Source organism: Macaca fascicularis, chromosome 4, assembly GCF_037993035.2.
Source record: "Macaca fascicularis isolate 582-1 chromosome 4, T2T-MFA8v1.1".
Taxonomy (NCBI): domain Eukaryota; kingdom Metazoa; phylum Chordata; class Mammalia; order Primates; family Cercopithecidae; genus Macaca; species Macaca fascicularis.
Window position 1 is genome coordinate 89,648,380 of NC_088378.1, and position 23,090 is coordinate 89,671,469.

The 23,090-nt window shown below is 37.1% G+C and overlaps 1 protein-coding gene across 24 annotated transcripts in view; it reads left to right on the forward strand.

Annotated features, from left to right (window-relative positions):
- SNX14 (sorting nexin 14) overlaps window positions 1-23,090 on the forward strand; it is a 96,665-nt gene that overhangs the window by 26,986 nt on the left and 46,589 nt on the right. For 15 of the 24 annotated variants that reach the window (XR_012433631.1, XM_005552420.5, XM_074037542.1 and 12 more), the window contains exons 6-12: window positions 2,203-2,290; window positions 9,589-9,673; window positions 17,529-17,685; window positions 19,017-19,092; window positions 19,838-19,882; window positions 19,991-20,071; window positions 20,162-20,276. Coding sequence is in view for 17 of the 24 variants with exons in the window: in XM_005552420.5 (XP_005552477.2) it covers window positions 2,203-2,290; window positions 9,589-9,673; window positions 17,529-17,685; window positions 19,017-19,092; window positions 19,838-19,882; window positions 19,991-20,071; window positions 20,162-20,276 (647 nt within the window). In the remaining 7 variants the exon portion in view is untranslated. Of the gene's footprint in view, window positions 1-2,202; window positions 2,291-9,588; window positions 9,674-17,528; window positions 17,686-19,016; window positions 19,093-19,837; window positions 19,883-19,990; window positions 20,072-20,161; window positions 20,305-23,090 lie in introns of those variants that run through there. The other 9 variants (XM_065543755.2, XM_074037549.1, XM_074037550.1 and 6 more) reach the window with 4 other exon arrangements.

Sequence of the window (23,090 nt, forward strand, 5' to 3'; positions counted from 1 at the left end):
AATTAATTGTTTTTTTTCCCCCAAGTACCTTGTTTTTGGTGTATGCCACGTATGTACAAGGGCCTTATGCTTTTGAAGATACAGAAAATCCTTTAGATTTGACAGAAATCTATTTTGAAATTAGAGAGATCCAACTTATATCATGTAATAAATACATATTTTCTTTTTTTTTTTTGAGACAGAGTCTCGCTCTGTGGGCGCAGGCTGGAGTGCAGTGGCCGGATCTCAACTCACTGCAAGCTCCGCCTCGCGGGTTCACGCCATTCTCCTGCCTCAGCCTCCCGAATAGCTGGGACTGCAGGCGCCCGCCACCTCGCCCGGCTAGTTTTTTTTGTATTGTTTTAGTAGAGATGGGGTTTCACCGTGTTAGCCAGGATGGTCTCGATCTCCTGACCTCGTGATCCGCCCGTCTTGGCCTCCCAAAGTGCTGGGATTACAGGCTTGAGACACTGCACCCGGCCATCAATACATATTTTCTTAAATCAGCATCATGTGTTTAATATATATTTGAACACTTGCACCTCCATGGCTTGTACATATGATGTTTAATGACATCTACCCTAGTTTTATATTGATTCAGTCTATTTTGAATTTTCTTTTCTTTTTTTTTTTGAGATGGAGTCTTGCTCTGTTGCCTAGGCTGGAGTGCAGTGGCGCGATCTCAGCTCACTGCAACCTCCACCTCCCAGGTTAAAGCCATCCTCCCACCTCAGCCTCCCAAGAAGCTGGGATTACAGGTGTGTGCCACTATGCCTGGCTAATTTTTGTATTTTTAGTAGAGACGGGGTTTCGCCATGTTGGTCAGGCTGGTCTCAAACTCCTGACCTCAAGTGATCTGCCCACCTCGGCCTCCCAAAGTATTAGGATTATAGGTGTGAGCCGCCATGCCTGACTGAAATTTCTAATTAAAAAAAAAGCCGGGCTTAGTGGCTCAAGCCTGTAATCCCAGCACTTTGGGAGGCTAAAACAGGCGGATCACGAGGTCAGGAGATCAAGACCATCCTGGCTAACACGGTGGAACCCCGTCTCTACTAAAAAATACACACACAAAAGAACTAGCCGGGCGAGGTGGCGGGCGCCTGTAGTCCCAGCCACTAGGGAGGCTGAGGCGGGAGAATGGCGTAAACCCGGGAGGCGGAGCTTGCAGTGAGCTGAGATCCCGCCACTGCACTCCAGCCTGGGTGACAGAGCGAGACTCCGTCTGAAAAAAAAAAAAAAAAAAAAAAAAAAAGCTACTAGTTGAATTCACTCAGAGTGTTTAAGACAAATTTAATATCGTTTCTATGCCATATTTTCCTGGAGAGCTATGTAAATTTAAACATTTGATTCTGCCTTAAATATCTGGCATTTGTCATTTAATTAAAGCTGATGGTGAGGCCTTTTGTAAAATGAATCTTTTTTTGAAGACTCCCTTACCTTCTCCCATCTCTGCATTATGACACTTTAGACATAAAATCTAGTTGTATTTCTAAGTGTGAAAGTAAATATTTTCTTCTCAGTTGTAGCTATTGATGCTGTAATATCCCTTTCTTTCCGGTTAATCGTGGGAAGCATGGTTGATACAATTATCTTTCCTATTCTGCCAAGAAAGTTAACAACACCATCATTGAGTTACAGATATCATCGTTTCTTTTCTTGCCTTTAATTAGGGAAGTGTTCTAATTCTAGGGCCCTTCAAACATCAGGAAAATGTAACTCCTCAGTTGAAGGTTGTCAGAATTTCTGTTTTACAAAATGTCTGAGTTTCAGTTCATTAAATTTCTTTTTCAAATGGAGCATACCTTTTTTGTTTTAATTTTAGAATTTATATTATTTTATAAGTATTTTAAACTAGTTAAAAATTTTGTATTAATTCTATTGCTTCTCCAAAGTTATTCATTGTTTTATTTCTTTGAACTTTCTTTGATGTTGCTTAGAACATGATCTCAGTATTGTAAAAATAAGACTATGTAGTTGTGTATATCTGCAAGGAAATATATGTTATAATTTAGTTAATAGTGATTATGTCTTGATGCTAGATTCATGGTAGATGTTTTATTTTTTGTACATTTCTTACTGTTCTACAGTGAAATGTATTATTTGTAAATGAAAACAGAAAAGTTGCTTAAGTAAACAGAAAAAAGGAAAAATTTCCCTTGGTTTGTAGAAAGTGAAACTGTATTTCTCTGAACTTCTGAATATTTGTTTTTCTCCTTATTGAAGGGATGTGACAGATGATGAATCCTTTGTTGATGAACTGAGAATAACATTACGGTTTTTTGCATCTGTCTTAATAAGAAGGATTCACAAGGTATATATTTTTGATGAGAAATTTGGGAATTTGGGGCTTTATCATTTAATGAAAGAGATTTAAAACAATTTTTTGTGGGTACATGGCAAGTGTACATGTTTGTGGGCTACATGAGATACTTTGATACAGGCATGTGGTAAGTAATAATCACCTCATGGAAAATGGGGTATCTATCCCTCAAGCATTTATCATTTGTGTTACAAACAATCAAATTATGCTCTTTTAGTTACTTTTAAATGTACAATTAAATTATTGACTATAGTCACCCTGCTCTATCAAATACTAGGTCTTACTCTTTCTAAGTGTATCTTTTAGGAGATTATTTCAAACTTTTTTTTTTTTTTTCTCTAGACGGAGTTTTGCTCTGTTGCCCAGGCTGGAGTGCAGTGGCATGATTTCGGCTCACTGCAAGCTCTGCCTCCCAGGTTCACGTGATTCTCCTGCCTCAGCCTCCCAAGTAGCTGGGACTACAGGAGCGTGCCACCACACCCGGCTAATTTTTTTGTATTTTTAGTAGAGACAGGGTTTCACCATGTTAGCCAGGATGGTCTCGATCTCCTGACATTGTGATCAGCCCACCTCGGCCTCCCAAAGTATTAGGATTACAGGCGTGAGCCACTGCGCCCAGACTTAACCCTTATTTTTACTTTCTCATATACCATGTATATTTGTTTTGTCTTCATTATTTTAGATTAAAAAATTAGTGAATATTTTTTGATCCATTGATCAGTTTTGCTTTCTTTCATTTTAATGCTTAGTTATTTTGGTTTGTAGAAATTAGAAATGAAAAGACAGCTATAGAAAAAAGTCATGTTCCAGCCATCAGAGAAACGTAAATCAAAACCACAGTGAGATAGCATCTCACACCAGTTAGAATGACGATCATTAAAAAGTCAGGAAACAACAGGTGCTAGAGAGGATGTGGAGAAATAGGAACACTTTTACACTGTTGGGACTGTAAACTAGTTCAACCATTGTGGAAGACAGTGTGGCGATTTCTCAAGGATCTAGAACTAGAAATACCATTTGACCCAGTGATCCCATTACTGGGCATATACCCAAAGGATTATAAATCATGCTGCTATAAAGACACATGCATACGTATGTTTATTGCGGCACCATTCACAATAGCAAAGACTTGCAACCAACCCAAATGTCCATCAATCATAGACTGGATTAAGAAAATGTGGCACATATACACCATGGAATACTGTGCAGCCATAAAAAAGGATGAGTTCGTGTCCTTTGTAGGGACATGGATGCAGCTGGAAACCATCATTCTCAGCAAACTATCGCAAGAACAGAAAACCAAACACCACATGTTCTCACTCATAGGTGGGAACTGAAGAATGAGAACATTTGGACACAGGGTGGGGAACATCACACACCAGGGCCTGTCATGGGGTGGGGGGAGGGGGGAGGGATAGCATTAGGAGATATACCTAATGTAAATGATGAGTTAACGGTGCAGCACACCAACATGGCACATGTATACATATGTAACAAACCTGCACGTTGTATACATGTACCCTAGAACTTAAGGTATAATAATAATAAAAAAAGAAAAAAAGTCATGTTCCAGTTAGATGAATTTATTGAGTAAATAGCAATGATTGTGGTCTACTTTAAAAAATATTTTTCTCAGCCAGGCGCGGTGGCTCATGCCTGTAATCCCAGCACTTTGGGAGGCCTAGGTGGGTGGACCACTCGAGGTCAGGAGTTCATGACCAGCCTGGCCAACATGGCGAAACTCCATTTCTACTAAAAACACAAAAAATTAGCCAGGTATGGGGGCGGGCATCTCTAATACCAGCTACTCAGGAGGCTGAGGCAGGAGAATTGCTTTAACCTGGGAGGTGGAGGTTGTAGTGAGCCAAGATCGCGCCATTGCATTCCAGTCTGGGCAACAAGAGCGAAACTCTCTCTCAAACAAAATGAAACAAAATAAAACAAAACAAATATTTTTCTTGAGCTGTATTTTGTGCATATTTGGATCGTTGCCTATATATATTTGTAGTATATTGTCTGTAGACACACACACTTTTCTACTGCTTTGTCGGTTCAGTATTGACACATTGAACATATTGACAATGTATTAATATACAATATCTCTGCCACTAGTAATAAAGATTAATCTTGTTAAATTATTCTATACCTATTTGAGAAATGAACAATATAGTCAACTGCTAGAGAAAAGATGTGCAAAAAACATATAGTAGTTCGCAAAAAAAAGATACAAAATGGCCAGTAAACACTTGAAAGTATGTTGTCTCACAGCAAATAAATATGTTTTAATGAGATACTATTCTTTTACTTATCATACTGGGAAAGGTAAAAAAGAGTGTTAATATCTAGTAATGGTGATGTATGGAAAACAAGCTCAAATTCAAATTGATATAATTCTCACATTTGAGGGCAGTTTGGTAATCTTTATTAAGACTTAAAAATATCTATACTCCAGGCCGTGCGCCGTGGCTCACGCCTGCAATACGAGGTGGCTGAGACGGGCGGATCACTGGAGGTCGGGAGTTTGAGATCAGCCAGGCCAACATGGTGAAACCTCATCTCTACTAAAAATACAAAGAAATTAGCCTGGTGTAATCGCGCGCACCTGTAATCCTAGCTACTTGGGAGGCTGAGGCAGGAGAATCACTTGAACCCAGGCGGCGGAGGTTGCAGTGAGCCGAGATCGTACCACTGCACTTCAGCTTGGGCAACGGAACAAGACTCCGTCTCAAAAAAAAAAAAAAAGTATGTTCAAAGATTTATTGCAGTATAATTTATAAGTAAAACTGAAAAGAAAAATTGATGTCTACTAAGATTGTTAGTTGAGTAAATATAATACATCCTAATTATAGAATTCTACACAACCATGAACAATCATTTTGTAGAATAATACTTTTTTTCCAAGGGAAAATATTTATCTTAAATAGTCAAGTAAAGGGAATGCTTATATGCTGCTGGTGGGAATGCAAATGAGTTCAGCCACTGTGGAAAGCAGTTTGGAGATTTCTAAAAGAACTTAGAACAGAATCCAGAGGAATATATATTGTAGACATGGAATCAACCTAGATACAACCTAGATACCCATCAGTAGTGGACTAGATAAAGAAAATGTGGTACATATACTCCATGGAATACTACACAGCCATAAAAAGCAATGAAATCATGTTCCTTGCAGCAACATAGATGCAGCTGGTCCTAGGTGAATTAACATAGGAACATAAAATCAAATATTGCATGTTCTCATTTATAAGTAGGAGCTAAACATTGGGTACACATGGACATAAAGAAAGGAGCAATAGACGTGGTGACCTACTTGAGGGTGGAGAGTGGGAGGAGGATGAGGATCAAAATACTACTTATGGGTACTGCATTCATTACTTGGATGATGAAATAATTTGTACACCAAACCCCCATGACATGCAATTTACTCATGTAACGAGCCTACACATGTACTCCCTGAACCTAACATAAAAGTTAGAAAGAAAAAGGAAAAAAAAATACAAAAGAAAAAAGAAACAGTCAAGTGAACAGGCTGGAAACTTAGTATGTGTGGTATTTTTCCACTTTGAAAACAAAGTTCATATATTAAAGCTTATTAATCCATATATTAAGGACATATACCTCATCACTGTTAACTCTCAAGTGTGGTGGTGGGCTGATGCTGATTTTTTTTTCCATGCACTTCTTTATATTTGTCTTTTTCTATTGCACGTAGCTTTTATCACTTTTGAAAATAGTTGATAAACAGTAATCACGTTGTTTAACAGTCTTGGATAATTGACTCATAATATTTAAGTGGAATAAAAGAGTAAGAAATATCAATTGGTTGATGGCACACCATTTAAATTATACTTTGGAATAAGTAAAAATTGATTTATCAAAATTAATTTTGATTGCCATATTACAAGTAGCTAATAAACATTAGTTAATAGAACAATTCTGCTATGTTAACCTTTTCTTTTTTTTTTTTTTTTTTTTTTGAGACAGTTTCACTTTATTGCCCAGGCTGGAGTGCAGTGATGTGATCTCGGCTCACTGCAACCTCTGCCTCCCAGGCTCAAGTGATTCTCCTGCCTCAGCCTCCTGAGTAGCTGGGATTACAGGCATGTGCCACTACTGCCTCGCTAATTTTTTTTGTATTTTTAGTAGAGATGGGGTTTCACCATGTTGGCCAGGCTGGTCTCGAACGCCTGACCTCAAATGATTCACCCGCTTCAGCTTCCCAAAGTGCTGGGATTACAGATGTAAGCCACTGTGCCCAGCCTTTTTTTTTTTTTTTTTTTTTTTTTTGGGAGTCTTGCTGTGTCACCCAGTCTGGAGTGCAGTGGCACCATCTCGGCTCACTGCAATCTCCACCTCCCAGGTTCAAGCAATTCTCCTGCCTCAGCCTCCGGAGTAGCTAGGATTACAGGTGCCCGCCACCACACCTGGCTAATTTTTGTATTTTTAGTAGAGACAAGAGTTTCACCATGTTGGCCAGACTTGTCTCGAACTGCTGACTTCAAGTGATTCACCCGCCTCGGTCTCCCAAACTGCTGGGATTACAGGTGTGAGCCACTGTGCCAGGCCTATGTTAGGCTTTGGACTAGCTTAGTGGATTCTAAATTAATAGCACCTAATACTTGGAGTGTTTTATAGGTATATATGTATGTATTTTGTTAATAGTTTTATTGAGATATAATTTACATACCATGTAATTCACCCATTTAAAGTATATGATTTGATAGTTTTTAGCATATTCAGTTGTACAACCATCCCCATAGTCAATTTTAGAACATTTTCATCACCCAGAAAGAGACCTTGTACCCTCTAGCCATAAACATCACCTCTTCTATCCCTTCATCCATAGCCAACCACAAATCTTCGTATATCTGTGGATTTGTATGTCTATTCTGAACATTTCATATACATGGAATCATACAATATGTGGCCTTTTGTGACTGGTTTCTTTTACTCAGCATAATGTTCTCAAGGTTTATCCATGTTATGTTGTAGTATGTATCAATATTTCACTCTTTTTATGGCTAATATTCCATTGTGTGAATGTACTACATTTTGTTTATCCATTCATCAGTTGATGGACCTTTGTATTGTTTCTACCTTTTGTCTGTTATGTACCTATTAGCATTTGTGTACAAGTGTTCTTTTTGTTGTTGGATATATATTTTCACTTATCTTGGGTATATACATAGGAGTACAATTGCTGGATCAAATGGTAACTCTGTGTCTAACAATTTGAGTAACTGCCAGACTATTTTCCAAAGTGGCTCCACCATTTACATTCCCATCAGCAGTATATGAGGATCTCAATTTCTCTACATCCTTGCCAGAACTAGTTATAATCTCACTCTTTTATTCTAACCATCCTAGTAGATGTGACATGATATTCCATGGTGGTTTTGAATTGCATATCCCTGATGCCAATAATGTTGAGAACTTTTATGTTTATTTGCCATTTGTCTGCCTCTGAAGAAATGTCCGTTCAGATTCCTTACCTGCATTTTAACTGGGTTATTTTTTTATGACTGAGTTGTAAAAGTTATTTATGTGGATACATGTCCTTTATCAGATAAATGACTCACAAAATATTTTCTTTGATTTTCTGAATTATATGATGGCTCCTATTTTATCTGCATCACTATCCTGGAAGATAAATGGGTCATTATTATATTCATTTTATAGAAAGGTATTAACTTTGTTAAAGTGTTAGCAGATGTTAGCAGATGTTAAAGGGCAAAAGATTAGGCCTTGGTCATCTTACACCTTCTACAATGTTCTGTTCATGATTCTGTTGCCTGCATAATGTAAATTGGAAGTTTGGGAATAATGAAAACAAAGAATCATTTAGGGTCTACAATTTTTTAAAAATCAAAGTTTAGTGACAGACCCATTATTTTACCATTTTAATTCTGACCTGAATTCCCTAAAGTGGAACTTACAAATAAAAATCTTACTGAGTATTCTCAGAAGACAAGATTTTACAAAATGTTTGAAAACTATAACATCTTGTTTATTTGATAAATATGAGAGTAATTTATAAGCGAGTACCAAGTGGCCAAGGGCCAATGAAGGAGTGATGTTATTTTTGACAAGGTGTAATACTAGCAAGAATATCCCTTCTTACTGAATGTGTTTGATCTGGGTTTTATCAGCAAATCATTAAAATTTGAGGGTTTATGATCCATTATACTTACTAGATTAATCACCCTGGGATTTTGTTCCCTTCTTTAATATGGAGTTTAAAAAGAATTGAAAAATTAACACTATTGTGATGGAATTTTCTCATGCCTTTGATAAAGGAAATATATAATGTATTAAGTTTTATGGTGGAAAACAGGCCTATTGAAGTCCAATAAATATGCTTTTTGTTGATTTATTTATAATTTATTTTTAGTTATTGTTTTTCCTGTTTTCCGTGTGTGCATATAAGCCCTCAGCCCTCCCTCACTAACCTATCATGATCACTGCAGCTTCTAGCCTTTAGGTTGAAAAATCTTGATGGGGAATGATGAAACTTAATTTTATTCTAAAATAGGATGTTTCCATATATCTTGAAGCCAGGATTCCTGCTGGGCATGGTGACTAATGCCTTTAATCCCAGCACTTTGGGAGGCTGTTGGGAGGCTGAGGTGGATGGATTACTTGAGTCCAGGAGTCGGAGACCAGCCTGGGCAACATGGCGAAACCCCGTCCCTACTAAAAAATACAAAAAATTAGCTGGGCATGGTGGCATGCGCCTGTATTCCCAGCTACCCCGGAGGCTGAGGTGGGAGAATCACCTGAGCCTGGGAGACTAGACTGCAGTGAGATGGTGCCACTGCTCTCCAGCCTGGGCAGCCGGTGTGAGACCCTGTCTCAAAAAAACAACAAAAACCCAAAAAACAAACCAGGATTTATCTTGTAAGCTGAATGAGAAAGTTCATTTTCAAGTAATTTCTTACTAATCACAAATTTACAACATCAAAGGAATAATAAGTTACTTAAGTTACTGGAGTTTTCCTTGAATGCATTTAATACGAAGAACACGTAAAGAAGCTAGGAATAAAGATACTATTTTGTGGGAAAGATTTAGTATTTAAGGTATACATATTAAGATTAATTTTCAGTACTGTGGGTAAAAAAAATTATCTAATGTTACAGTTTAGTATGATGCAGGAATATAAAGTGTTATTTTTGAAAGATTCTGAATACTTCCAATTTTTAAGATATATTCCAATATCATAATTGTAGTGTACTTGCCATTGTAACTTAGTGATAATTATTTTAAAAGTTTTAATGTTGAATTTTTCTAGGTGGATATTCCATCTATTATAACCAAGAAACTATTAAAAGCAGCAATGAAGCATATAGAAGTGATAGTTAAAGCCAGACAGAAAGGTAATACAGTTTTCTACTATAGTTTGAGTGATTTTGTTTTTATACACCAATTTTCACCTGAAAATATCTAAATATGAGTACTGATTCATTAACTTATATATTCACAGTTGATGTGAGAGTATTCTTTTAAACTGAAATCTCTTTCAGTAGTTTGTTAATACTGTGTGAAAACTTGAGAACCTTTAAAAATTAAAATAAAAGTTAACTTTACCGCTGACACTCGTAGTCAGTTTTGAATGATAATCTGTTTCTCTGAAGTAGCTTTCATTTCTCTTCACCCTTTCTCCTTAATGATTTCGATGGTTTTGATCTATTCTAGCCCATCCTTTTTATTGCTGCTAGGTTACTTTTATGATATGACAAGTCTCATATTGTCTTTCTGCTAAAAAAAATTCAGTGACTGTCATAGCATCTAAACTGTGTATTTAAATCCTTTTCTGTCTAGTCAGATATTAGATCTAGTCTTGTCTTTCACTATATTATGCTTTAGCCATGATGACCTGTTTGCTGCTTCTCATGTATGTTCTGTCCTTTTTACTATCATGATTTGCACATAGCGTATGTTCATTAAATGTTTTCCCTTCCTTCTTTCCTTTCCTTCTTTCCTTACCATATCCTGCAAGATTTTTTCTGAGTGAATGAGTGGAATCCTCATTTGAGACTTTTCATGCTCTAAGATCAAGCTCTAAAATGTTTCTTTTTAACAAAACTACTTCTATGCACTATACTTAGTTCGTGAAACTGAGATTTTCCTTGTATTTGCATTTGGTATTCTTTTTTGTCAATGGTTTCTGAAGTATCTTCTGCAGAATACCACTCTACACACATGACCATATGACCAGAAGAGGTTTCATGGTCATATTTTTTGTTAATTACTATTGTATTCCCCTTGTAGAAATTCCCATAGGTAGGAGCACACCAAAAGCTTTGGGTAGTCCCGCAGCAGTGAAATAGCTTTAACCTTAACATAGCACGTTCCAAATTCATTTGAGCCTGGAACCACTTTTCTCCCCCACATAGTATCAATTATTTTAATCAAAAAACATTTTGGGCAATTATGCTATAGGTAGATTTGAAGTTAAATGAAATTATTAGTTTATTTGCCCTTTGATATGAGTATTTCCTCAGATATCAGAATTGTTTTAAATTATATATTTAAAAATTATTCTGTGTTCATCTTATAACAAGTAAAAATAATTTTACCTTCAACATAGTTTAAAAAAAAGATGAGGCTGGGTGTGGTGGGCTCATGCCTGTAATCCCAGCACTTTAGGAGACTAAGGTGGGCAGCTCGCTTGAGATCAGATAGAGTTCAAGACCAGCCTGGCCAACATGGTGAAACCCATGTCTACTAAAAATACAAAAATTAGCCAGGTGTGGCGGTGCTACACAGGAGGCTGAGGCAGGAGAATGGCTTGAACCCAGGAGGCGGAGGTTGTGGTGGGCAGAGATTGTGCCATTGCACTCTAGCCTGGTAGATAGAGCGAGACTCTATCTAAAAAAAAAAAAAAAAAAAAAAAAAAAAAAAAAAAAAAAAAAAAGAATGTGAAAGAGTTTGAGTACACATAACTTTCTTTTTCTTTTTAAATTGAAAAAAAATTTTCTTTTAGAGATGAGGTCTTACTATGTTGCTCAGGCTGGTCTCAACCTCTTGGGCACAAGCAGTCTGCCTGCCTCGGCCTCCCAAAGTGCTGTGATTCCAGGTGCGAGCCACTGTGCCTGGCCAAGTACATATAACTTAATTGTCGTGTTGTAAAGGCTACTTTACTGTCAGAAGAATGTATAGGAAAAGTATTTTTCTTTAAATCAGTAGATACTATGTGTTAGAGCAATTTTACATTTACAGAAGAATTATTGAGCAGAAAGTACAGTGAGTTCTCATATACTCTCATTTTTTCCTAGCATTGAAATCTTACATTACTTAATACATTTATTATAATCAGTGTACCAATATTGATACATCATTATTAACTAAAGTCTGTAGTTTAGGTTTTTGGTGTTTTTTGTTTGTTTATTTGTTTGTTTGTTTTTGAGACAGAGTTTTGCTCTAGTTGCCCAGTCTGGAGTCCCATGGCACGATCTCGGCTCACTGCAACCTCTGCTTCCTGGGTTCAAGTGAGTCTCCTGCCTCAGCCTCCCAAGTAGCTGGGATTACAGGCCTGCACCACCACACTTGGCTAATTTTGTTATTTTTAGTAGAGACGAAGTTTCACCATGTTGACCAGGCTGGTCTCGAACTCCTGACCTCAGCTGATCCACCCGCCTTGGCCTCCCAAAATGCTGAGATTACAGGCATGAGCACCATGCCTGGTCGCATTAGGTTTTACTCTTTACGTTATGCATTCTATGGATTTTGACAAATGTATAATCATGTATTCATCATTACAGTAGCATACTGAATAATTTCCCTGCCCTAAAAATCCCCTGTGCTTTCTCTGTTCATCCTTCTTTCCTCTGAGAATCCCTGGCAACCACTGATATTTTTACTGTCTCTACAGTTTTGACGTTTCCAGAATGTTATATAGTTGGAATCATACAATATGTTTGAGATGGATTTCTTTCAGTTAGCAATATACATTTAACCTTTATCTTTTCATGGCTTGATAACCCATTTATTTTTACTACTCAACTATATTCCATTGTATGGATATACCACACTTCGTTTATCCATTCACCAATTGAAGGGCATCTTGGTCCAATTTTTGGCAATTATAAATAATGCCGTTATAAGCATTTGTAGGTTTTTGTATGGAACAATTATTTTTAATACAGTTTTAATTTTGTTCTAAAGACAAAGACAAGAAGCCTCTCAGACTATGAGTAAATGGAGTCATCTTTAAACTTTTAGTAGAATTGATGAGTTCAGTAAAATCCCCAAATTAGTTTGTCTCTATGAGAGTGACGTTATATATATATGTCACATTGGTAATCCCAGCACTTTGGAAGGCTGAAGCTGAAGGATCACTTGAGCCCAGGAGTTTGAGACAAGCCTGGGCAACATAGTGAGACCCTATCTCTACAAAAAAATAAAAAAATTTGCTGAGTGTGGTGGCATGTGCCTGTAAGTCCTAGCTACTTGGGAAACCGAAGCAGGAGGATTTCTAGAGCCCAGGAGTTTGAGACTGCAGTGAGCTGTGATCACCCAATTACACTCCAGCCTGGGCAACAGAGCAAGACCCTGTCTGAAAAAAAGAAGAAAAAAAAAGGAGAGTGATACATAATATAAACTAATTTGACTAAAATTTATCATTGAATTTTTGTGAGAGGAGTTGCTAATTTACTACTATGCAAAAAATCATCCTCAATTATAAAGTCACCCTAAAATGTTAGATTGGATTCATTAATAACATTGTAATCATCATAATTAATGAAGTCCTTAGAAGTAAAGGCTCAGAGAATTAGGAGGGCCCTTGTTTTATTCCAAGATCCCAGTGTTCTAAATATTATGATAGTAAATTAGATAGACTTGTAAAAAAAGGTTTTCAAATTTTTGATTTTTCATTTCTTTTAATGTATAAATTTGTTTTCTGAGTTCTTTGGCTCTACATGTGAGCATAAATCAGGAAGTAAAGTTTCATTTCTTTATCCATAGTTGTCTTCTCTGTCTTGGCATTCTCTGCTCAATCTTCTTCTTGAGAATAGGCATTATATAGAATTTGTCTATGTAAGTACTTCCATGGCTCTTAGAAATGTTGAATATATATATATGTGTGTGTGTATATACACATATATGTATGTATGCAATATATGAATATATGTGTATATTCAACATTTATATACATATATATATATATAATGTAAATTGGATAATGATTGTGTGGGACTTTACTCCAGACTTTCAACCTGAAGATACCTCTTTATCATGGATTTTGTGGACCTTTCCTTTTGTGGTCTGAAAACTGCCAACTGATTAGGCATTAAATATACTGGTGATCAGTGGAAATTAATCCGTGCTTTGTATTCTAGCATCTCTGTTTTGCTTATATTCCCAGTTACGGTGTTTTCCCCCACTTTAAAATATTTTGCCTGATTCCTTTAATTTCTTATCACCTAGGATTATAAAAGTCCCTTATGTCTGACCATAGTAGATTCCAATCTGGTGATTTAATTTATAAATTATGTATGAATGCTTAATCACACTAAATATTATAATTACTTACCTATATTATATTATGACTTTTCAGTGTTAATAACTGTTTACTGATACAGATTCTTTTTTGTTTTTTGAGAAGGAGTCTTGCTCTGTTGCCCAGGCTGGGGTGCAGTGGCGCAATCTCGGCTCACTGCAAGCTCTGCCTCCAGGGTTCACGCCATTCTCCTGCCTCACCCTCCTGAGTAGCTGGGACTACAGGTGCCTGCCATCAAACTCAGCTAATTTTTTCTGTATTTTTTTTAGCAGAGATGGGGTTTCACCATGTTAGCCAGGATGGTCTCGATCTCCTGACCTTGTGATCTGCCCACCTCGGCTTCCCAAAGTGCTGGGATTACAGACGTGGCCACCATGCCTGGCCTGATACAGATTCTAAGGCTCAAAGGGATTGTTTCATTTGTTTAAAATCTTATCAATAAAGAAGTAGAACTGGGACTTAGCACAGCTTACTGTGCTAAGATACTGTGCAGAGTTCTGACTTTTATGTTCATGATATAAATTTCTAAAAGACCCATGCCCCAAATTCTAATGAAAAACAGCTTGGCAAATAATTTAAAATGCATTTCTTATAAAAACTATGTCCTTTGCTAATCCCGCTTTAGACCCACAAGTCCAGATAGCCTTGATTTACCTTTTTAGTACTGTTGCCAAGCTGAACTCGGGTCTGCTTTCCCAGTGTGCAGAAAAAAAGCAAGCACTGACACTGGGATTTTCAGCAAGGGAATGTGAGGCATTTATTGCTAACAGGGAGAACAAGGAGCTACTGCTTACGACCTGAATTCCCCAGTGGCATACAAGCAAGGGTTTTTAGACTTGGGGTAAATCTCAAGAAGCAAAAGTTACATGTAAAATTGTAAGTCAGTACATGAAGGTTATACATGGGTTGACTCAGAAAGCTGGGATATCTTGAAGTGGGGGCTTACAAGTGATAGGTGGATTCAGAGTCTTTGGTTTGCAGTTGGTTAAGAAAGCAAGGCTTTGTCTAAAAACCTGGGGTTAGCAGAAAGGAATGTTAGGGCTTGATCTGTGGGTGTAACTCTCTCCAGGCCCCTCAGGAAGAAATTTAGAACAAAGAACAGTGGTTAGAGTTCAGTCCTCAGTTCCCCCTTGTCTGAGGTCTCCATGACAGTGGTTGACATGTTCTATCTAGTGGGGGTCCAGGTTTCTGAAAAATAATTCAAGGACCTATGTTACAATTTTATCTTTAGTTTCTGTAGGGAACCAAACATCTTGGGACTCTGGCTTACTTGGGTGGCTGTTGTTTATGTTATTATTTTCTTGTTTAGCAAGTTATTCACTCACTTTCCTAATTGCTGGTTGTAGGGCTAGCTTAGGTGCCTGCAATTTCCCTTGGGACTCAAAAGTTTTTTCTTTATTTTTATGCTGAGGGTCCTGGCAGGCCCCTAAGAAGGATTGCTGCTCCATCTCAGTACTCACACTGTTGGAATGCATATAATGCCTTTTTTTGTGTGTATGAATATGCTTGCATTCTATTTCAATAAACACAGAAGGAAATAGTTCTAAAATAAATGCCATTGAATTAGGGTTAAGATTCCCAACACAGACTCCATGATTTGAAAAAACTGCACCGAGTGCAGAAAGGGAAAAGCATCACTTGCCTTTCCACTTAGTCTTTTGAGGTCTATAGAAGGAACAATACTATTAATTTTACATTTGAAAATACTAGTTATTGCCAGGTCTAAAAAAAAACTTTGCTAACATAACTTTTATTATCAGTTAGTATTTATTAAGAAATCTATCCTTTCATGGGTTTCTACTTTAAATAGTATTATATTTCCTATGTCCTCTGCTCTGGGCAGAAGATCCAGAACTTAACCAATGAAGCCAGATTCTATTGTGAACACAAGTTCTCTGAAAAGGGATTTGAGAGTAAAGAGACTTCGTTTCAGGAAACGGTGTGTAAACCAGGGAAACATAGCCTTCTTCTGAAACAAAGCTGCATTCCAGAGGACAGAGAGTTCTGGTTTTATAGCAAGAGTGCCTTCCCAGGTTCCCAATCAGGCCTCTTTATGCAGATGAAGGATTACAATCTGATTGGTCAGAGTGGCTGAGTTCTGATTGGTTGATACTGCTGAATCCTGATTGGCTGGGACAGGTGAGCTTACATTGGTTGGTTCAGGGGAGCCCTGATTGGTTGGTTTCCAGGCCCAAAACCAGAAATTTGACAGATGTTTCTTTGAAATCGCTTCTAGAGGGAGGGGATTTCCAGCCACAGTTCATCTTGGCTCCCAACCACAGGAACTGGTTTTGCTTGATTGTAGAAAGGGAGGTCGTATGAAAAAGTTTCATAGCATCTTTCTGAGAACACAGAGTATATAACTGCTTCCTCACCAGCTATAGTGGCCTGGATCTATTTTAAATTTGAGTTTCTCAGCTAGGGGGATTCCATTTTGTCTGAGGGCTGAGGGCATGTTTTGATACTCTAAATGCTTTAAAAGGTTACTTGGATGTGAAAGCAGATGCAATTGAAGACTTTTGAGGCCAGGTGCAGTGGCTCATGCCTGTAATCCCAGCACTTTGGGAGGCCGAGGTGGGTGAATCACCTGGAGTCAGGAGTTCCAGACCAGCATGGTCAACATGGTGAAACCCCGTCTCTACAAAATATATAAAAATTAGCTGGACGTGGCGGTGGGTGCTTGTAATCTCAGTTACTAGGGAGGCTGAGGCAGAATTGCTTGAACCTGGGAGGTGGAGGTTGCAGTGAATCGAGATCATGCCATTGCTCTCCAGCCTGGGGGTAAGAGCGAAACTCTGCCTCAAAAAAAAAAAAAAAAAAAGAAAAATTGAGGCCTATAATCCCAGCAGTTTGGGAGGCTGGAGTGAGCAGATTGCTTCAGTTCAGAAGTTTGAGACCAGTCTGGGCAACATGACAAAACCCCATCTCTACAAAAAATACAAAAATTAGCCGGGCACAGGAATGCCCGCCTGTGGGCCCAGCTACTCTGGAGGCTCAAGTGGGAGGATCACTAGAGCCGAGGAGTCCAGACTACAGTGAGCCAAGATCACACCACTGCATACCTCCAGCCTGGGTGATGGAGCGAGACCTTGTCTCAAAATAATAAAGATAATAATTTTGAGTAGGATAGTGTTTGCTTTTGGAGAGGATAATGAAGATAGAGCATTTGGCAATAAAAGCCTTATGTGTGCTAGAAATTGTAAAAGTTGTTTTCTCTAATTTTTTTCCACTTAATCATTTGCTATTATTTCATATAACTTGTAGAGACATAAGTTTAAATTTTTGTTTGCAAGAGGGTCCATTTATCAATTTATTGCAAAATAAACAGACTTCTAATAAAGTGCACATTGAAAAGAGGTTAGGAAAGGAATGACTTGGTTACATATTTTTTTTGGAAACATTTCCATTTACTGCAGCCTTGTAATCTCTGCCTCCTGGGTTTAAGCAATTCTCCTGCCTCAGCCTCTTGAGTAGCTGGGACTACAGTCTTGTGCCCCCATGCCTGGCTAATTTTTGTATTTTTTGTAGAGACGGGATTGTGCCATGTTGGCAAGGCTGGTCTCGAACTCCTGGTCTCAAGCGGTTTGCCTGCCTCGGCCTCCCAAAGTGCTGGGATTACAGGCATGAGTCACCACGCCCAGCCCATGCTTTTCTATTTGTTAGTGGAAATGACCGAAATTATTTAATATCACTTAACTTGTTTCAATATTTATCTTTGATCTCTATAGTGAAAAATACAGAGTTTTTACAGCAAGCTGCTTTAGAAGAATATGGTCCAGATCTTCATGTTGCTTTGAGAAGTCGAAGAGATGAATTACACTATTTAAGGAAACTTACTGAACTGCTTTTTCCTTATATTTTGCCTCCTAAAGCAACAGACTGCAGGTATAAAAAGACTAGACAATATAATAGTATTTGCATAACATGCCATATGTATATTGCTATTTTTGATTATGATAGGAGTACACTAAAATTTGAGGTTAGCCTATGAATAGCTTTTCATTTGAAAAAATGTATTAAAGTATTAATATATAATTTATTAATTATGGTCTTAAAATGCCAATTTAAGTGCTATTTGTGGTGTGTTGTGTAGCTTAGAATTTTTCTTTAAAACTGATCTTGGACATAAAATATAAATATGAATAAAAATTTTTTGTATCATTATATTTTATTTCATTGGTGTTCCCCTTTAAAGACATGCACATTATAACTATAATAGGCAAAAACACTTAAACAAACTGTATAGATGAGTTTATGTTTCAAGGTATCCAACTGGGAAAAAGAATTGGAGGTCATTTAGTCTGTTCTTCATTTTTCTGTTTGGAGCATGTTTAGATTATTCCGTAAGTTACCTTGTTACTCTTACCCTAATAACCATTAGAGGAGTAATCATGTCTTATTTTTAGTGATATTTAAAGTGATATACTTTAAATACTACTTTTTGTTTAAAATTTTTGTGTGATTAAAATTATTTTAGTATTTTGAACTGCATGATTTTTATACTAGACTAGTTTATAATAGTAAATATGATTATAAATATATTAATAATATTAAATATTAATTTAAATATGTATTAAACATTTAAGTACTCTTAGGTAGGAAGTATTTTCTTTTTATTTTTTTTTTTGAGATGCAGTCTTGCTCTGTTACCCAGACTGGAGTTCAGTGGTGTGATCTCAGCTCACTGCAACCTCCACCTCCCAGATTCAAGTGATTCTCCTGCCTCAGCCTCCCCATTAGCTGGGATTACAAGTGTGCACTACCACGCCCAGCTAATTTTTGTATTTTTAGTAGAGACGGGGTTTCATCATGTTGGCCAGACTGGTCTCGAACTCCTGACCACGTGGTCCCCCCACCTCAGCCTCCCAAAGTTCTGGGATTATAGGCATGAGCCACCCTGCCCAGCCAATAGAGAGTATTTCCTAATGTCCTCCACATTCCTCCTGTTAAGGAATACTTTTTTTTCTCTTAAGTAATATTCTATTTTAGCCACGTAAGAACTCTAACTCTTTGCTATTCAACGTGTGGTCAGCAAACCAGTAGCATGAACACTGGTTGAGAGTTCGTTAGAAATGCAGAATTTTAGGGCCTAACCAAGACCTACTGAATTATAGTCTCCATTTTAACAAGATCTTTAGGTAATTCATATGCACTTGAAAGTTAAGAACTAATATAAATCACTAAATATAAACAGTTATTATTGTTTCTTTTTCCAGATCTTTGACTTTACTTATAAGAGAGATTCTGTCTGGCTCTGTGTTCCTTCCTTCTTTGGATTTCTTAGCTGATCCAGTAAGACTTAAATTTTTTTTTTAAAATTGTTACAAATTACACTTAATATAAAATTTAGTATCTTAAACATTTTTATGTATATAGTCAGTGATATTGAAAACATTCATGTTGTGCAAACATCCCCATTCCCCATCTCCAGAACTCTTCATCTTATGAAACTGAAACTCTACATCTGTTAACAATAACTCCTCATTCCTTCCTCCCTCCAGCCCTCCTGGCAACCATCATTCTGCTTTCTGTCTCCATGAATTTGACTACTCTGGGTACCACATATAAGTGGAATCATAAGTATGAGTCTTTTTGTGACTGGCTTATTTCACTTAGCATAGTGTCTTCAAGGTTCATCCATGTTGTAGCATGTGTCAGAATTTCCTTCCTTTACAAGGCTGAGTAATATTTTATTGTATGTGTATAACATGTTTTGCTTATCTGTTCATCCATTGATGGACACGTTGGATGCTTCTACCTTTGATCCAGTAAGATTTTGAAGAATTAAGAATGATTTAGAAATACTTTAAATGCCAAAATCAGAATAGCTTTTATTTGTCCATTTTCACAAAGGTTAAGAACCTCTTTTGTAGATGTAAAAAAACTGCGGTAATACATATGTACAGATTTTTTTACCACTGGTCCATTTATTTTTTCATTTTTCTAGAAACTTACATAATATGATACAAGTTGTGAAAATTCTTGGGAGAATACAGTAGTGGAATTATTTTGACTTATGTTTATTATTTTCCACTAGGATACTGTGAATCATTTGCTTATCATCTTCATAGATGACAGTCCAGTGAGTATTGAATGTATTAGAAAACAGTTCAGATTGCATTGAATTTTGATTTTGTATGTCAAATCAAGTGAGAATTTTACTGAGTTAATAATTCTCTTTCTTTCAAAGCCCGAAAAAGCAACTGAACCAGCTTCTCCTTTGGTTCCATTCTTGCAGAAATTTGCAGAACCTAGAAATAAAAAGCCATCTGTAAGAATTTTCAGCAATAACACCTTTTTGATATAAACAATTTTAGAACTCATTTATGTAGCTTAAACTTAATCTTTCTCTTATGTCAAGGTGCTGAAGTTAGAGTTGAAGCAAATCAGAGAGCAACAAGATCTTTTATTTCGTTTTATGAACTTTCTGAAACAAGAAGGAGCGGTGCACGTGTTGCAGTTTTGTTTGACTGTGGGTGAGGCTTACCTGTGTATTTTAAGAAAGTAATTTTTAAACTTTTTAATGTATTTGAATATTTTAAATCAGATCTGATGTTGTGGTACCCATCTATCATTGTACTAAATTTCATATGCTCGATTTTCTTTTTTTTTTTTGTTTGAGATGGAGTTTTGCTCTTGTTGCCCACCCAGGCCGGAGTGCAATGGTGCGATCTCAGCTTACCGCAACCTCCACCTCCCAGGTTCAAGCGATTCTCCTGCCTCAGTCTCCCGAGTAGCTGGGATTACAGGCATGTGCCACCACCCCAGCTAATTTTGTATTTTTAGTAGAGACGGGGTTTCTCCATGTTGGTCAGGCTGGTCTTGAATTCCCAACCTCAGGTGACCCACCCACCTCGGCCTCCCAAAGTGCTGGGGTTACAGGCATGCGCCACCACGCCCGGCCATCTACTCGATTTTCTAACAGCATCTGTGAGTTTCTCCCAAGTGCCAACTCCTTTCCAGATTGGGAAATAATCTGTCACTAACTTCATTCAAATCCTAGTAGCAGAAAAATAAAAGCTACTAAAAGTACAGTATAATGAAAATATTTTAAAGACCCAAACTGTAACCCATGTCAATATCACTTCACAGTTTTTGTAAAGGGTTGTTTTGATTAAATTATCAAATATAAAAATACCTCATTTTGATTATAAGCTCTCTAGCTTTATAGATTATTAGATTTATAAGAAACTTTATAGACTATGAAAAAATTATTTTTAATGCATTTCTTTTTAAAATATAACTTAAAAAATTGAGGTATAATTTATACAGTGAAACTCAGAATTTAAATGTATAGTTTGATCAGTTTTGCACATGTGTGCATCCATGTAACCGGCATCTTTATCAAAATCTAGAACATTTATTTCTGTCAGCCCAGAAAATTCCCTTAGGATCCTTCCCAAGAGATCCACTCTTTCCCCTACTCCTGCCAAAGCAATCGCTAGTCTCATTTCTCTCACCACAGATTAGTTTTGCCTGCATAATTTTTTTTGTATAGATTGAATCACATAATATGTATTCCTTTGTGCCTGGCTTCCTTCACTCAGGATAATGCTTTTTAAAGTTCGTCTATGTTTTTGTCTAAATAAGTAGTTTGGGCAAGGCGCGGTGGCTCATGCCTATAATCCTGGCACTTCGGGAGGCCGAGACAGGTGGATCAGTTGAGGTCAGGAGTTCCAGACCAACCTGGGCAACATAGTGAAACCCTGTCTTGACAAAAATACAAAAATTAGCCAGGCATGTTGACTCATGCCTGTAATAGCAGCTACTCAGGAGGCTGAGGCAGGAGAATTGTTTGAACTGGAGTGGTGGAGGTTGCAGTGAGCTGAGATCGTGCCACTGCACTCCAGTCTGGGTGACAGAGTGAGACTCTGTCTCAAAAATAAATAAATAAATAACATAGTTTGTTCTTTGCTGAGTGGTATTCCATTGTGTAAATACATATATCTTTTATTACTTTATAACTATTACTAGGTGTAGACACATTTGAGATTGTTATATCTTCTTAATGAATTTATCCTTTTATCATTATAAAATGCTCCTCTTTTGTCTTTGGTAATGTTCAGTCTTGAAGTCTACTGTGTCTGATGTTAATGTAGCCACATCATCTTTCCTTATGTTTGAGTGTGCATTTGTATATCTTTTTCTATCTGATTGAAATGTTTAATGTATTTCTAGTAAGCAGCACATAGTTGCTCTTGCTTTAAAAAACTAATTTAGTAATCTTTGTTTTTTAATTGGTATCTGTAGTACCTTTACACTTGATATATTTATTACATGTTTATTGTTAGGCCTTCCATCTTGGTGTTTGTTTTATATTTGTCCTGTGTATTCCTTGCCTTTCTTTTACTCCTTTGCTGCCTTTCTTGAGGTTGAGTATTTTTTAGTATTTTATCTTTCCTATTGACTTTTTGAGTCTGTTCTGTTATTTTTTTGATTGATCAGATATTATTTTTTTTTTTCATTTATCATAGTCCTAATTTAAAAATATTTTACTACTTCAGGAGCAATGTAAGAACCTCAGTGTACCTCAGAGCTTCCCCTCCTGTCTATTGTGCTCCTGTTGTTATGTATTTTAATTCTTCATAGGCTATAAACCCACAGTACATTATTTCTTCACTAAATAGTCATCAGGCTTCTACATGTGTGGAATGCACATACACATTTATTTTTAAAGGTTCTTATAATTATTGGCATATTTACTGTCCCAGTGCTCTTCATTTCTTTTTGCAGAACCAGGCTTCTAATATCATTTCTTTCTGCTGAAAGAAATGATTTTCACAGTTCTTATAATACAAATATGCTGGAGATAAATTTTCTTAGCTTTTGTCTGTCTGAAAAGATGGCATGATCATGGCTCACGAAATACAACCTCAACTTCCTGAGCTCAAGTCATCCTCTTGCCTCAGCCTCCGAAGTAGCTGGGACTACAGGTGAACACCACCATGCCTGGCTAATTCTTTATAGAGACTGAGTCTCACTATGTTGCCTAGGCTGGTCTTGAACTCCTGGGCTCAGGTGATCCTCCTGCCTCAGCCTCCCAAAGTGCTGGGATTACAGGCATGAGCCATCACACCTGACCTTTAATCAATTTTGACAATTCCTGGCTGTCTTTTCAAATATCCTGCTCCCTTATATGCATGTTAACTCATACAGGAATGGCAGTTATATTCTGTGGCCTCACAAGTCATCAGCTTTTTTTTTTTTTTTTTAACTCCCTTTTTCCCCCTTTATATTTTGGTTTGAATGATTAAAAAGTAAATGGTAAACTCCTTATTAACACATCTTGA